Source organism: Schistocerca gregaria, chromosome 1 (assembly GCF_023897955.1).
Source record: "Schistocerca gregaria isolate iqSchGreg1 chromosome 1, iqSchGreg1.2, whole genome shotgun sequence".
Classification (NCBI taxonomy): Eukaryota; Metazoa; Arthropoda; class Insecta; order Orthoptera; family Acrididae; genus Schistocerca; species Schistocerca gregaria.
In genome coordinates, this window is record NC_064920.1 from 918,258,976 (window position 1) to 918,276,098 (window position 17,123).

General features: G+C 42.2%; 1 protein-coding gene across 2 annotated transcripts in view; it reads right to left on the minus strand.

The window, feature by feature from the left end:
* Positions 1–4,539: 4,539 nt before the first annotated feature.
* The window catches only part of LOC126275175 (translation initiation factor IF-2-like), a 92,891-nt gene continuing 80,307 nt past the window's right edge, over positions 4,540–17,123 (minus strand). For both annotated transcript variants that reach the window (XM_049977175.1, XM_049977176.1), the window contains 2 exons: positions 10,617–10,790; positions 4,540–5,428 (listed from right to left, as the gene is read on the minus strand). In XM_049977175.1, the coding sequence (XP_049833132.1) occupies positions 5,201–5,428; positions 10,617–10,790 (402 nt within the window). In that variant the 3' untranslated portion in view covers positions 4,540–5,200. The remainder of the gene's footprint in view (positions 5,429–10,616; positions 10,791–17,123) is intronic.

Consider the following 17,123-nt stretch of genomic DNA (forward strand, 5'->3'; position numbering starts at 1 on the left):
TACAACAAAGTATTGTGAAAAATTAAAGTATAATAAATTTTCATTAAAATTGTCTGCTGCACTTGTTGAGAAACTCATGGATGGAATAGAAGGAGTTGGCCACCACAAATTCTTTTAAATTATGTTTAGATTGTTCCTTGTCTGAAACTAAACTCTTAATGGTTGCTGGTTACTTATTGAAAATATGCGTTGCTGAATACTGGACTCCTTTCTGGGCAATAGTAAGTGATTTTAATTCTTTATGTATATTGTTCTTATTCCTAGTATAGATACTGTGTATTAAGCAGTTAGTTGGAAAAAGAGATGTATTATGTACAACAAACTTCATTAAGGAATAAATATACTGAGAAGCTGTGGTTAATATGCCCAATTCTTTGAATAGGTTTCGACATGATGTTCTTGGATTTACACTACTCATTACTCTTATTATACGCTTCTGTACTCTAAAATTTTTTTCTCTTCTAAACGTTACTTCTTAACGTTACGTTATGCATACTTCTTTGTACGACTGTTTTAATAACTTCAAAGGTGTTTCCAGGAAAACATATAAACGAATTGTCTCGATATTACACTACAAACACAGTTGATTTTGTGTTTCCGATTCTAATAGCAAATTGGCAAAATGAACGCACGGGCAATGCCGGATTTGTCAGCTAGTAAAATAAGTATGTAAGTAAATAAATAAATAATTCGCTATGTCTGAAAACTGAGTAGTTAGGATCATATGAGATTAGCTGCAAACAGTCTTCCGTAGGTTAGAGTTTGATAGATAATTTTGTGACTTTCTTCCGATAGGCTGGAAAAATTGCCGTCGCGCGCTTTGCAGTCTTAGCGCAGGAAGCTGTCATTATTGAATATTGATGAACTATGTAGCATTTAGCGAGCACACAAAACTTCTAAACGTTACATGACCATTGCTGCAATTTGGTTGTTACAAAAACTGCGGTTCTTCGGACAGAAAGTCGCGAGTTCTCTACTTATGCTGGCAACTAGTGGGAGAATGCGATATGTGGGTGAACATAACAGTAGAAACGATGAGCAAGTATTTGTTTTTACTGCAAGAATTGTTTGTTAGGCGAAAGTGGTAGCAGCATTCGTACTGTTAAAATGTTAAAATAACAGACATTTTAGACAATAACTTGTTTTATTTACTAGCCTTATTCAGGTTAGACAGAATGAAGCTCCTTTGCAGCAAGAACTAGAGCGTATCATGCACCCAGCTGAAACCTATAGTGCAACCTATTTCGTAAACAAGTTTTCACATCATACATCAAGACGCTCACTAGGGTGAGTGACCAATGTTTTTTAGCGAGTGCCACCGCGGCCTTTTAAATTCAAATGTTTTTAAATCTGGCTAGTCTGGCTAGTGTCCTCTGTTATGAAACTACTCACAAAACTGTCTAGCACTTTGGGAGGTCCGGAGATTTAGAAGAGCGGAGAAAAAGGAAGGGTCTGATAGCGATGTTAGTTATGGGCTGTGATGTTATGATATTACGATGTCCCAGCCAAGGAATAATGTCCGCTGACGCTCTAGGTTCCACAGCGTTCAAAGGTGATGCCGACGTTTCTCTGGAATAAAGACATTACGAGTACTGCGACCGCCGAGATACAAGGGCTATTGTAATTTATTGTTCGGCCTATTATAAAGATAAATTCCCGTTCGTGTTTATTTAGGTACATCATTAGACTCTCCTTGTGTGAACTTCCAGCCTATTCGACTCACGTCAGTCTCGTTGGGTTTGTGTTCGTACACTTACCTCCTTAATCCGACGTTCTCATGAAAGCGCTCAGCCGTTACGTAGTTTACTCGAATCCAATTGGTGGAACATAAATTATTGTTTGTTTGTTTGAGGGATCAGGGGTGGTGGTCTGCCTTTACAAACAGACGGTGTAACAGTGTCGTGGGCTAAATTCCAAAACTCTGCATTAACTTACTTAGAGAGAGGGACTCCAACATTGCTGATGGCGAACTCGCGAACAGGTACGTTTAAATCGGAGTCGTCCTTGATCCATTTCCCGAAAGTAGGCTGCGGCCCCTCCATTCTCTTATCGTCATTGACCCAAGTATGGCGCAACATTCTAGACAGATTTATCACAGTCCTCTTAAGTGAAACAATTAGCACTTCATTTGGCGCGAATACCAGCAACATGGTGTCAACTTTAAAAGTTTGTGTGGAGAGTAAGCGACAGGTGATATCTGCACCTTCATCTTACTTGTGGCATTGAGGGCACTTAGATCTGTGTGCTCAAAGTGATGACACATTCATCCGTTCACCTATTCTGTTCTTTTGTACAAAACACAGCTTTTGCTCTATAGCCTGTTTCGGGTAATTCGTTATTAGGATATGGTAATCAGTCGAAGAACTTGCTGTAGCATATGTCACGACTATCAAAATGTTATGTCAAATCTACACTGGTTCCTAATTACTCAAGATACAGTCAAATGCGACAGCTGTTGCATTGTGATTTAGAGGACTGGATGCTAATGTTGGCTTGACAAACCACATTAATGTCGCTGACATGACGATGTCGAATGTACGAGGTGCGACAATAAAGTAATGAGACTGGTTTTCTTTGCAAGATGTGACAACCCTGCAAGCTTGCGTAGCACAATATCTTTGACCTTGGTCTATAAGCTGCTTCTAGTCCAAGCGGCACATTGATGCAACTGCTCAGTCGTGAGTTGTACTGTAATAAGGTAACATGTGTTTGTTTCTGTCGTCACGGAAATGGAACCCCATAATATTGCGCAACGGTATGCCATTTATTTTTGCGTTAAATTGGGTGAAAACGTGACGACAGCTTACGATAAGCTTCAGAAGGCCTTTGGAGAGGAGGTTATGTCAAGAGCTTAAGTTTTTCGTTGGCATAAAATGTTTAGTGAAGGCAGAACGAATGTTGAAGATGACCACAGTGGACGACCGTATACTTGGTCCTTTCACTGTTTCTGGTCCTGGCAGTTGGTCGGTTGGCGTGGAGCAGCGAGGAAATCTCCGCGACACGTAGTTAGGCCGGGCTAGCTGGCGGCCTCTATGCAGTTTCAGAATATGTGGAGCTGTTCGCATTGGTACAAGGTTTGTGGCTCACCGATCCTGGATATGAAAGTTGAGTTTTGACTTAATCTACCAGCAAGTCGCGACTGTTCACAATGTGTCATTTGGAGTTCGTTGTCAGCTGTTGGGATATTCCTGTGAGCAACAACATGTGTTTTCAAGTTGGCAAATTTTAGCCACCCTCCGGTGGAGTTTAACTGTTCTTGGTTATTTGAGTTGAAGTGCACCAGCGGAATCTTCTGCCTTGTGGCCGTTAATTTTCCGGTTACCTGCCCTGGCCTTGACGTTAATTCAGGCAGTGTATTTTGCACATCGTGTTGTTGTTGTTGTCCAGCATGGTGTGTAGTTTGACAGCTCAATGTATAACTGGTTCAAAATGGTTCAAATGGCTCTAAGCACTGTGGGACTTAACTTCTGAGGTCATCAGTCCTCTAGAACTTAGAACTACTTAAACCTAACTAACCTAAGGAAATCACACACATCCATGCCCGAGGCAGGAATCGAACCTGCGACCGTAGCGGTAGCGCGTTTCCAGACTATAGCACCTAGAACCGTTCGGCCACCCTGGCCGGCGTATAATTGGTTGAAGGCGTCAATACCTTCTACATTGTTCCATTGAACTCCCTGTTGTGTGCTGGTCGGGTGAAGTGGAGGTTATCTTGTCGGTTGGTCCGTTGACTGTCTGTCGGTTGAGTTGTCGTCATATCGACAGTGGGTTGGGCCGACTGCCTATCTCACCTAAGCCTGTTTCAGTGTTTGAATTCCAGGCCGAAACTCGGAACGTCTGAGCGCCCTTGGGTGTACAGCCTTCGCTTGTTTGTTCTTGTTGTTTGTACTTCTATGGCTTCTAGCTGACTTTTAGGTTAAGGTTGTTTTGCCCTTAAGGCGCCAGATGGTTTGGGCCTTCAGCCTAACTTAAGAACTGTTTTACATAAAGGCTTTGGCATTTTTAAAATTAATGTTATTGAGTCTTAAGTGTTGCGCCTTCAGCCAATTTTGAATTTAAGTTCTTTGCTCTTGAAGTGTCAGATTCTTTGGGCCTTCAGCCTAATTAAGGAATTTTTTATGATATGGTTTTGCCTTTTAAATTTCTAATTTTGGTTGAGCTTTAAGCTATTGGCTTTCAGCAGTTTTTAAATTAAAGTGGTGTTGCCCTTAAGACATGAGATTGTACTGCCCATTCACCACTAATTAAGTTCCAAACCTAGAGTTGTGTTTTTTTAAATATTTCTTGGTTCTTGTAATGTTTGATCAAAAAAGAGGTTGTATGTTCGAGTGTAACTGACAGTTACTTATTTTGGCCCCTTTCCACAACTTAAACTACCTGTCCTGTCCTGAGGGCGTCTCAGCAACACTTTCAATGTGCAAGTGAGATCGAAATTATTGGAGATTGGTAGTTTCTTTTCGGTCTTTTTTACTTACCTGTCTGACAAACTTACTCACTGGCTGTTACGCCATATGAGCAAATATTTTTGAATATTATGGAAACAGTGAAGAATATTTATTCTAGGCTCTTTACAATATATACAAGAAAGTTCTTTTCATTTTATACCGCATTCATCTAAAGGAAACATAAAAGGGGTCAGGAAACAAAACAAAACAAAACATCTTGACTCTGTGGATAGTAAAACGTTAAAGACAATGTTTTCAGTCACGATGAAGTCATCAGAGAAGAACCTTTCAAATGACTGGTAACGCGATCTTTGTTGTGAACATTGGTAGCTGAATGGGTAGCATTACTTACAATTAAATAATAAGATGACGCATACAAGAAAATACTATCAAAATTTTTTTAGCATATGTTGGCGTCCCATTGAACTATACGTAAAACGAATTTAATCCTCGTTTATATAACTTAATAGCGCCCTTCGATTACAAGTGAGTGGGTAAGACAGTGTCATCGATAAAATATTGCAGGAGTCAGTGATGTAAAAACTACGTTTTACGTAAGACTGTAGTAGTATACGTCAGTTTGTCAGTGGCAACTCCTTTTCCTAAACAGTACTACTTATTAAAATGTTCATTTCCGTGACAGTTTGTGGCGAGACACCGTCTTCCCTAAATTAAAATGTTGATTTTAAAACTATAGTTTAACGATCGTGCACGGCGAGGTCTGAGAGGCCCGCCCCCGCCCCTGCCTCCGGCCCCTAGGCAGTTTCGGCGCCTGGCCGCGACCTCAGGAGTGTGATGTAGGTGCGCATGATGCTCTCGATGCGCACGCGGTAGTCGGGGCCCAGCTTGCGCGCCCACTCGCTGATGCGCTGCTTGGACAGCGACTCGCTGCCCTCCATGCTGGGCACGTTCTGCGGGCTGATCATCATCGCCGGCATCAGCCAGAAGCCCATCAGCAGCCCCCAGAGCGCGTGGCGTTGCACCTGCAATGTTTCACACATTTCACTTCTAGGTCACCTCTTGACCTCAAATTTGTTGCAAAACAGAAATGGAGGGTAATCGTGTTCGTGGACGCTCACATGTTATCACCACAAACACCTGAGAAGCGAGATATGAAAATGGTTCACATGGCTCTGAGCACAATTGGACTTAACATCTGAGGTCATCAGTCCCCGATAACTTAGAATTACTTAAACCTAACTAACCTAAGGACATCACCCACATCGATGCCCGAGGCAGGATTCGAACCTGCGACCGTAGCAGTCACGCGGTTCCGGACTGAAGCGCCTAGAACCGCTCGGCCACCACGGCCGGCGCCCGAGCAAGTACTCTTGGTAGAGAGATGAGGTACTTTTAGGGGAGCCGATTGACGTCTGCCCACACCTAATTACGAGAACCATGACGAACAAAATGAAGATAAAAGAAGAGAAAAGTCCGTAGAGCGCTTGCCCGTGAAAGGCAAAAGTCCCGATTCCGAGTATCTGTCTGGTGCACAGTTTTAATCTCCAGGAAGTTACATCTCACCATACACACCACTGCGAAATGAAAATTTCGTTCTGAAGCCCAGCCACGCTTTCCGGTTCATTGCCTGTACTGCTTATCTTTTATTCAGCTATCTCCCTTCTACCAATGCAAAAAGAAGGAATAAAATATGCAGAATGTCTCGACATTTATAGGTTTTGTAGTTATGTTGTCCTATGAAAAGTAAATTTCCTTACGACTGAGTATTTCTGATATATCTACAAATATTTTCATGTTCATTGTTAAAAATGAACTATAAATCAATGTGTATATATGAGAAAAAAATTACTGCAGCAATATTGGTCAGATAAAGAAAGACAAAAAAAATCCACTAACACACCTTGACCCGAAAATACTCTCGAATTCAAGTTTTTAAACGGAGAACCGCAGCCACTGTGCACACTCGACAGCATAACTATTGAGAGCTGTTTGAAGATTCTTGTCGAACGTGGTATATACCAATTTTGTCAAATTTCCTACCTCTGACGTCCATTCTATGCTGAAAATATGCACAGGACGAAAAGTTTTTGGACACCAAAGAACAATTATCGGCACACTAGCAGCACAAAAATGTCTCATAGTGGACAAATTGTTCTTCACCTAGCATCTAGAGTGTTCGACAATGACGAAAATGACGGAAAATTTGATTAATGGCACCTTGTGAACATTTAATAATTGGAAGAAAACTTCATGGTTTTACTAAAAAACTTTCTCATATCGAAAATGCCCCTTAAAGACGCTAAAAGTACGGAGGAAACCAACACCTTGGCTAACTGAACAAATAAATCAGTCCATGAACCTCAGAGAGAAATGAAAAACTCAGGCATGCCCATACATTAACTTAAGACAGAAAAAGACCAGCTGTGCTATGGAAAAAAACCTGTGTGCTTTTGGTGTAGGCAAACTACAGGGTGTTTCAAAAATGACCGGTATATTTGAACAGGCAATAAAAACTAAACGAGCAGCGATAGAAATACACCGTTTGTTGCAATATGCTTGGGACAACAGTACAATTTCAGGCGGACAAACTTTCGAAATTACAGTAGTTACAATTTTCAACAACAGATGGCGCTGCAAGTGATGTGAAAGATGTAGAAGACAACGCAGTTTGTGGGCGCGCCATTCTGTACGTCGTCTTTCTGCTGTAAGCGTGTGCTGTTCACAACGCGCAAGTGTGCTGTGGACAACATGGTTTATTCCTTAGAACAGAGGATTTTTCTGGTGTTGGAATTCCACCGCCTAGAACACAGTGTTGTTGCAACAAGACGAAGTTTTCAACGGAGGTTTAATGTAACCAAAGGACCGAAAAGCGATACAATAAAGGATCTGTTTGAAAAATTTAAACGGACTGGGAACGTGACGGATGAACGTGCTCGAAAGGTAGAGCGACCGCATACGGCAACCACAGAGGGCAACGCGCAGCTAGTGCAGCAGGTGATCCAACAGCGGCCTCGGGTTTCCGTTCGCCGTGTTGCAGCTGCGGTCCAAATGACGCCAACGTCCACGTATCGTCTCATGCGCCAGAGTTTACACCTCTATCCATACAAAATTCAAACGTGGCAACCCCTCAGCGCCGCTACCATTGCTGCACGAGAGACATTCGCTAACGATATAGTGCACAGGATTGATGACGGCGATATGCATGTGGGTAGCATTTGGTTTGCTGACGAAGCTTATTTTTACCTGGACGGCTTCATCAATAAACAGAACTGGCGCATATGGGGAACCGAAAAGCCCCATGTTGCAGTCCCATCGTCCCTGCATCCTCAAAAAGTACTGGTCTGGGCCGCCATTTCTTCCAAAGGAATCATTGGCCCATTTTTCAGATCCGAAACGCTTACTGCATCACGCTATCTGGACATTCTTCGTGAATTTGTGGCGGTACAAAATGCCTCAGACGACACTGCGAACACCTCGTGGTTTATGCAAGATGGTGTCCGGCCACATCGCACGGCCGACGTCTTTAATTTCCTGAATGAATATTTCGATGATCGTTTCATTGCTTTGAGCTATCTGAAACATACAGGAGGCGGCGTGGATTGGCCCCCCTATTCCCCAGACATGAACCCCTGTGACTTCTTTCTGTGGGGACACTTGAAAGACCAGGTGTACCGCCAGGATCCAGAAACAATTGAACAGCTGAAGCAGTACATCTCATCTGCGTGTGAAGCCATTCCGCCAGACACGTTGTCAAAGGTTTCGGGTAATTTCATTCAGAGACTACGCCATATTATTGCTACGCATGGTGGATATGTGGAAAATATCTTACTATAGAGTTTCCCAGACCGCAGCGCCATCTGTTGTTGACAATTGTAACTACTGTAATTTCGAAAGTTTGTCTGCCTGAAAATGTACTGTTGTCCCAAGCATATTGCAACAAACGGTGTATTTCTATCGCTGCTCGTTTAGTTTGTATTGCCGTTTCAAATATACCGGTCATTTTTGAAACACCCTGTAAGAGTTGTAGCTGATCCTATTGTCCCAGTTAAGAACAGAACCGATACTTCACATTACCAACGACAATTGAACCACAAACGAAACGCAGTCATTGATTACTTTGTGTGGGTAAATGACTATAGCCACGAAAAATTCTGTCTAAGCCATGTTACTTGCAGCACCTACAAAAAAGGCATCAGCATCTAATGGACACGATGACGTCACAGTCCCAATGATGTAGCTTATTATTGAGCCACTTCTGCCCACAATCACATGTACCTACAACTACTCCGTAACCATAGGTAGCTTCACTGAGGCATGGAAACGTGGACCAGTTAAGCCATTACTTAAAAATGACGCTGCCACAGCACCCTCTGATTGCTGACCTGTTTGGATTCCTCCTGTACTGTCCAAGGCCTTAGAACATACAAGTTGGTCCATTGATCGTGACCGGGCCAAATATCTCACGAAATAAGCGTCTAACGAAAAAACTACGAAGAACGAAACTTGTCTAGCTTGAAGGGGGAAACCAGATGGCGCTATGGTTGGCCCGCTAGATGGCGCTGCCATAGGTCCAACGCATATCAACAGCGTTTTTTTTTTTTTTTTAAATAGGAGCCCCCATTTTTTATTACGTATTCGTGTAGTACGTCAAGATATATGAATGTTTTAGTTGGACCACTTTTTCGCTTTGTGAAGGTATGGTATTTAATGCCTATGTATCATAAAATAACTTCAATAGAACGAAAAAAACGAACGATTCTGATCGCAACCGTCTCTAGTTTCAGTGAATTTCATTAGGTGGCGCGCCGCAGCTTGTAAATAGTTTACCATGATAAGCTGGAAGTTAGTATAGAGGTTTTCTTGAGTATACCAGCTTCGATATCCAATGTTATCATAAGTGAGTCTAATGCGCTTACGGTAATGACAGTAATCTGAGTGATTCTTTTACAATCATATTCCGTTGTATGGTATCATAGTTATAATGGTTAAAAGACGTCGGTCACATATGTGAAACGATGGATCTGATGATGTCTGAAGCCGTAACTGGTACTCCACGAAACAGTTTTATTCAAACATCACCTCATTCTGGAGTTTTCGACGTTCCCTCAGCCTGTTCTTGTAGCAGTCTAACAGTTTGTCTATTTAAATGAAATGTGCATAGTAGTATACAAATAGAACAAGGTATGGAAATTTTCATAAAAAATTACAGTCATTTTGGTAAATGGAACAACTAAGAGAAAAAGAAACAGTGGCAAATGAAGAAATAACAGCGCACACAAGTGAACTTTAATATCTGAGGCATAATCGTGAAGTATATGAAATCAGACGATGTTGAAATGAAATTTCAATGTTTTAAGCTACACTGCGACCAATATTAAATTTACTTTCAAGAGGAAACCCAACGCAAAACATATTTATCTGAAGTTCTTCGCTTATTGATCCATGAATGTGAAAGCTGGACTAATCTCTGAACTAATTTCTGACCAGCTAGGACAAACTGAAAACTCTGAAATGAGGTTTCTCTGCTTTGTAGGGGTTGTTACACGCCCCTCCATCGTAAGAAGAATGTTGTAGGGCATTAAATTTGGAGTCATCTACACACAGAAAACAGAATAAGGTGGAGGGAAAATGTTGAACGGAAGGTAGATAGTAGGATCACTAACGGCTTTGCAATATAATCACCTAGGGAAGTATGACCACTCCTCAAAAAGCGTCGATGTTTTTGAGGCGGAACAGGCCAGTTGGTCTAAGCCTTGATTCATCGTCGTGACTTCAGCTTTGTGAAACTATCATATCGACTGCTCATCTCACTTCATAGCTTCAGCGGCATGACCGCTGTATCGCAAGGTTTGGGACGAGATGGGAGCACAGGATTATTACACACTAGGTTCTTACATTACACAGTAGGGCTGATACAAGATGTTGAAAAGACGAATGTCAGCATTTGATACAGAATTTACCTTTCAGGGGAAGCATACACCCAAGGGGCTCCGAATTTGTTCATATTTCGCATTACGGCCGGCCGGCAGGGTAAGAACTTCACCTACCCTATCAATATGTTAAATTTCACACAGTTTCCCCCTATCCTTCTGTGTGCTTTACTTTTATTTCTGGCAGTGTATGTAATACAATGGAGTGAAAGATGAACGAAATCGGTAACCCATTACGTGTATGATCCCCTTCTGAGCGGTGAGTAGTCCATGAAAGTACCTCCGAATGCAGATGGTCCAGAGTGATGTGGTCCGCGGCGCCGGCCGCGTCGTGCTGCAGCTGCTGGTGATAGGCGCCCACCAGGTCCTGCAGGTGTTCGCTGAGGACGGCACTCTGCACGGTCGTGAACAGCAGGTACATCACGTCGGTAGCCGCCGATGCGTACCGCAGCACCTGGCACGTCATCCACGTCATTTGTAAGCGGGTACAACAGGCTCAACACAGTACAATAAACATAGTAATCCTGGGAAGCTCCGTCGGGCGAAACAGCTAATGTAAAATCCATCGAACTGGATATGCTTGTGGTAAGAAAAGTACCATGGAAGCACATTCGGAATCTCAAGCGTAGTGGGAGGCGAGAGATTTTTAAACTTCGTGCTAGTTTGATTCCATCATCAATTTCTTTACTGTTTTGTGCCAATGTTTCCCCCACCTCATCTGTCTTACTCTATCCTCAACAATATGAAACGGTACATATATATTAGTACATCCATAAGTGGCGATCAGCAAATTTCAGTATGGGGGCGTTGCTGGAACCGATACACAAAGTAGCTAGACTCCGATGAAGGTATATAAACACTGACAAATAGACAAGTTATTAGTGATCTTCGTGTCGTTTCGAAGGCTAGCAGTAAATGCGAAAACGTGAACCTTGGCGACGTTATTACCAAATGTGTCCAAACGGGACTAATGTGAGGACTAATGTGGTGTCATTATTTTGTGGGCTGCCGAAGGACAAATAGCGGCAGACATCCGTCGGAGAATGAAGTGTGTGTACGGGGCGGAAAGTACGTCAGAAACCACTGTTTTGAATGGTGCGCCAAGTTCCATGTGGTGTGCTGCTACTTCATGGAAACTCACATCCCCATATCGCAAATGTCGCAACGCAGAAGTTACGCCGATACAAGTGGGAGTCACTAGAGTACCCACTCTACAGCCCTGCTCTCTCCCCATTCGGTTATCGGCCCCTTAAAAATACGAGGGTCGACCACGAAGTATAAGTTCGGTTTCTATTTTTATCTGCTGCGGCGCTACGATCGCAGTTCTGAGCATGCACGGCAGTTACTCTGACTCAAGGAGAAGATATGTACGCCATTTTCAGATCGTTGCTGCCGACGTGTGCTTTGTGGTGCTTCTTTATAATGTCAGCCGTAACTGAAAATGCCCCCACGCGGACCAAATTCGTAATGGTCTCGCAATAACCGTGTGCATTGATTGTTTGGCCTTGTGGTAAGAAATCAATCAGCAAAATGCCTTTTCTGTTCCAAAAAACGGTGCACATGTCATTTCGAGGTGTTAGGCTTAACCTTCGTTGGGGATGAAGTATGCCTTCATTTCATTGATTGCCGTTTAGTTTCAGGGGTGTCGTACGATACCAAGTTTCATCCTGCATGAATATCCGAGAATGAAAACCATCAAAAACTGAAGTGCACTGCCCATTCGTTGTTTATTGTGTTGTCAGTAAGAATTTTGGGTTCCCAAAGTGAGCCAAGTTTTTGAAATTTCAGTTTCTCAGTAACAATTTCATGAATTAGTGGTCGTGAGATTTGCGTAACTTCCATAGCAAAAGCACTAAGTGTAAACTTATGGTTGTGCTTCATCTTCTCTTCAGTTGTGTGAACCAGTTCATCAGTAACCACAGATGGGCGACCTCTTCGTTCTTCATCGTGCACTTGATCACTTCATTCATTGAACAGTCTGACCTATCTTCTAACCACTGAATCACTCACAGCATTTTGTCTGTAAACCTCGCAGATTTGCTGATGAATATCTTTTGATTTAACTTTCTTTGCATTTACAAAACGAATCACAGATCTAATTTCACACGCGGCTGCATTTTTAATTACGCCTGACATTGTAAAGAAGCACTACATAGCACACGTCGGCAGCAGCGACCTGAAAGTAGCGTACATGTCCTCTCCTTGAGTCAGAGTAATTGCCGCGCATGCTCGGAACTGCGATTGTAGCGCTGCAGCGGATAGAAACAGAAACGGAACTTACTTTGTGGACAAACCTCGTAGTTTTCAAGTGTTGGCGATTGCAGTGGGAGGAGGGTGCGCAGCAAGCAGTTACGGGCCTATTCAGGTAGCAGGGCATGTGTTTTACCAAACGGGTGCGTCGGTAGGATGATTGCCTTTGCGATTTTATCTGACTGGCATATCGATTCTGGATTTACGACCTTCCAACAGAAACATTTTGCTCATACCCTTTATAAAACAATTTCACTCCTAATATAGGGAATATATCGAGACCGATAAATGTTAAAAATTGCTTGCTTATGTCAAAAAAGCGACCACCATGACCGCTGCAGCTTATCAACGCCCACTCCTCGATTTAATTACTTTTTATTGATAATTTCTGACCCCCTTAGCCACCTCGCTCTGTAAAACCTACCCTCCTCGTAACAGACTTGCTCCACTCTCGTCTATTCTTTGTCGTATCTATTTCGGGTTGAAACTGTCAGATTAGTTTTGAAGGTTCAATATTTAAATGTCTTCAGTTTATTTTTCCAACGGTCACTTATTTTCTCAAGATACTATGCTCTCAAGCAACTGTCACAGAAAAAAAAATTGCTCAAGTTCGCGTCAATTGAGATGAATAATCTGCTTGTGTTTTTCTGTCTCAGTTACCACTCTCCTTAGCTCGTAAAATTATTACACGACTCCACACCTTCTGTCCTGGAGTTAAGAAATCATTCATTCTCCTACAGTTTTGGTTTCCCTTATTTCTCCTAATCACTTGTTTTAATATTGTAATTATCTATCTGTACTGCTTAACTGACACTCAACGAAGACGACAAGCCCCAACTCTGCACATTTTCTAATTCTATTATTCTTATCTAATTCTTGCTGCAATTGTATTACCCACAGCACCATTTTGTTTAATGATACCATAAAATTAACACAAATATCTGGAAACTGAACACAGAATCTCTTATCAACGAGTCTCCCGTAGAGTGGTCATGGACAAATGCATATTCTGAATTAGAAATGAACTACGTGTTGAAAGAGGCGAAATCATGAGCTCAGAAAGAAAATTTTCAATCAATGTACCAGATAATTTCTCTTTGTAGTATTATCATACGCAATTTATAAACTAGATTAATTTCTGCGTGTCATATTACACGATTTCAGCAGCATTACAATATCGATAAAGGTAATAAATATATCCTAAGAGTCGGCGATTATTGTGTTTTGTGAACAAACCTGTCTAGCTTGCAGAATACACTTCTTTGTTTATTACATGTTTCGGCTACTGCCAATATCAGGCAAAAAGAAACTAGTGAAAGAAGGTTCAGTCCCAATATTATAATACGCGTATATGCTTAATCGGGGTAACAACCGAAATAACCCCACCTTGATTGCGCATAGTTTTAACATTGACATTAGACCTCGTTTCCCAAGGTCAAAGATTTTTATACCTGATGATAACAGAAGCCGAAACAGTGTTAAAAAAGGAAATTCATTTGGTGACATACACGGTTTTATTCGCAAAACATTACAATATGGATTTGTGAGTTATTGCTGTAATTCATCCACCGAATCGGAGCGTTGCAGTGAAGTATTTGTGTCGCTTCTTTAGCCTGGTATTGTGTTAACTGCACTGAAATTTCGCAGGTATATTCGATGAGGCAACTTCTAGTGGCTACTACAAATACGTTAATAACTCACCTCGCTCCTAGGAAGTAGATGACTATTGTTATCATTGAGCCACAGTAAACTACTTAAATACAATGTAAGAACAAACGATGATGAAGTAGTAAGAAACATCTCCAATCTTCCCTCTGTGCTCTTTCTTCCTATTCACCGATTTACACAAGAATATTTGTTTTTGAGATTACCCATGAATGCACATATACACATAGACTGTACAGAGTACATATTTGCTCTCTGAGCACTTGAAGGAAGTTATCGGAAGGTTGTTATCTTCGAAATTTGGTGGGAGACGCTATCTTATGTTCGTCTGTCGGGAGCTTAAAGAGTGAGCAGTCAGCACACTTTCGCTTCGATATAAAGGTTTTTTAAATAAATGAAAAAGGAGGTAGTCAATTCCTAACACAAACTCATCCGAGAGCAAAGCAGTTTTAAAGAATTATTACTGCTTGTAGATTCATATGAACAAAGATGATATTAAAAATTGTTTAACTGAGAATCGTAGACTTTGTCGTTTGACCCGATTATAAGAAATGCCGAACTGGGAGGGGAATTTCTCTGCCCTGACATTCTGCAGCCTACTTGAATTAAAGCACGTATCGTCATAACATTTAATAGCATCTCTTATTCCATAAAAACAGGTTTTTACAGTTTTCTGCTATATTTTTAAATCTTTAAATGTAAATCTAAGATAATCCTAAAATATAATTTTTGTTTTTATCGTCTAAAATACGTTTCTACCTGCTTTTCAATAATAGTTCATTCTTTCCGCGCGCTATACGAGATTGGAATGACTGCTCACAACTCGCCAGTATCTACATTGCTTTCAAAAGTGTGCGGACACCTGGCTGAAAACGACTCGCAAGTTCGTGGCGCCCTCCATCGATAATGCTGGAATTCAGTGTGGTGTTGTTCCACCCATAGCCTTGATGACAGCTTCCACTCTCGCAGGCATGTGTTAAATCAGATGCTGGAAGGTTTCTTGGGGAGTGGTAGCCTATTCTTCACTGAGGAGAGGTATCGATGTCGGGCGGTGAGGCCTGACACGAAGTCGGCGTTTCAAAACATCCCAAAGGTGTTCTGTAGGATTCAGGTCAGGACTCTGTTTAGGCCAGTCCACTACACGGATGTTATTGTCGTGTAACCACTCCGCCACAGGCCGTGCATTATGAACAGGTGCTCGATCGTATTGAAAGATACAATCGCCATCCCCGAATGGCTCTTCAACAGTGGGAAGATGGAAGGTGCCTAAAACATCAATGTAAGCCTGTGCTGTGATAGTGCCACGCAAAACAATAAGGGGTGCAAGCCCCCTGCACGAAAAACACGACCACAGCAATAACACCACCGCCTCCGAATTTTACTGCAGGCACCACACACGCTGGCAGATGATGTTCACAGAACATTCGCCATACCCACACACTGCCATCGGATCGCCACATTGTGTACCGCGATTCGTCACTCCATACAAGGTTTTCCACTGTTCAGTCGTCCAACGTTTACGCTCCATACATCAAATGAGGCGTCGTTTGGCATTTACCGGTGTGATGTGTGGCTTATGAGCAACCGCTCGACAATTAAATCCAAGTTTTCTCACCTCCCACTTGCAGTGGAACCTGATGCAGTTTGGATTTCCTATGTGATGGTCTGAATAGATGTCTGCCTAATAAACATTACGACCCTCTTCGACTGTCGGCGGTCTCTGTCAGTCAACAGACGAGATCGGCCTATGCGCGTTTGTGCTGTACGTGTCCCTTCACGTCTCTTCTTCACTATCACACTGGAAACAGTGGGCCTAGTGATGTTTAGGAGTGTGGAAATCTCTCTTATAGAAGTGTGACACAAGTGACACCCTATCACCTGACCACGTTCGAAGTCCGTGTGTTCCGCGAAACGACCCATTCTACTCTCTCACGATGTCTAATGGCTACTAAGGTCGCTGATATGGAGTACCTGTCAGTAGGTGTCAGCACAATGCACCCAATATGAAATACATATGTTTTTGGAGAGGTCTGGATACTTCTGATAACATAGTGTATGTAAACATACAGAAAACAGCGCTGAGGTCGGTAACGCCTTTGTAAGTGTCACAATTGTTAGATCGGTTACTGCTGTTACAATGACAGGTCATCAAGATTTAAGTGAGTTTGAACATGGTGCTAATGTCGGCCCAGAAGTGATGGGACACAACATCTCCGAGATAGCAATTAAGTGTGGATTTTTCCGTACGACCATTTCACGAGTGTACCGTGACTATCTGAAATCCGGAAAACATAAAATCTCCAACATCGCCGGAGAAAGATCCTGCAAGAACGGGATCAACGACGACTGAAGAGAATCGTTCAACGTGACAGAAGTGCAACTTTTCCGTTAACTGCTGCAGATTTCAGTGCTGGACCATCAACAAGTGTCAGCGTGCGAACCATTCAAGGAAACATTGTCCTTTTGGGTTTCTGGGCCGAAGACACACTCCTGTACCCTTGATGACTGCAGGACACAAAGCTTTACGTCTCGCTTTGGCCCGTCAACACCGACATTGGACTGTTGTTGACTGGAAAGATGTTGTCTTGTAGTTTCAAATTGTCGAAGCTGCGTTGGGAAAGTACCAGAGCTCAAAGAGCTAATAGAAATCACTTATGTTCAGATCGTTATAGGCACTATTTGCAGTCCGCTTAAGCTTCGTTTATTTCAAAGTAGCAAATCTATAGAGCACATTTGTAGTTCAGCAGAATAAATAGAAAGAACTGGAGCAGAAGAATGAAGAATCGCTTGCATCACATGTCAGCACCGCCATACATTTGTAAACTCCGAACAGTCCTTTTACATCAGCAACATGTTGTCCCATATAACTACA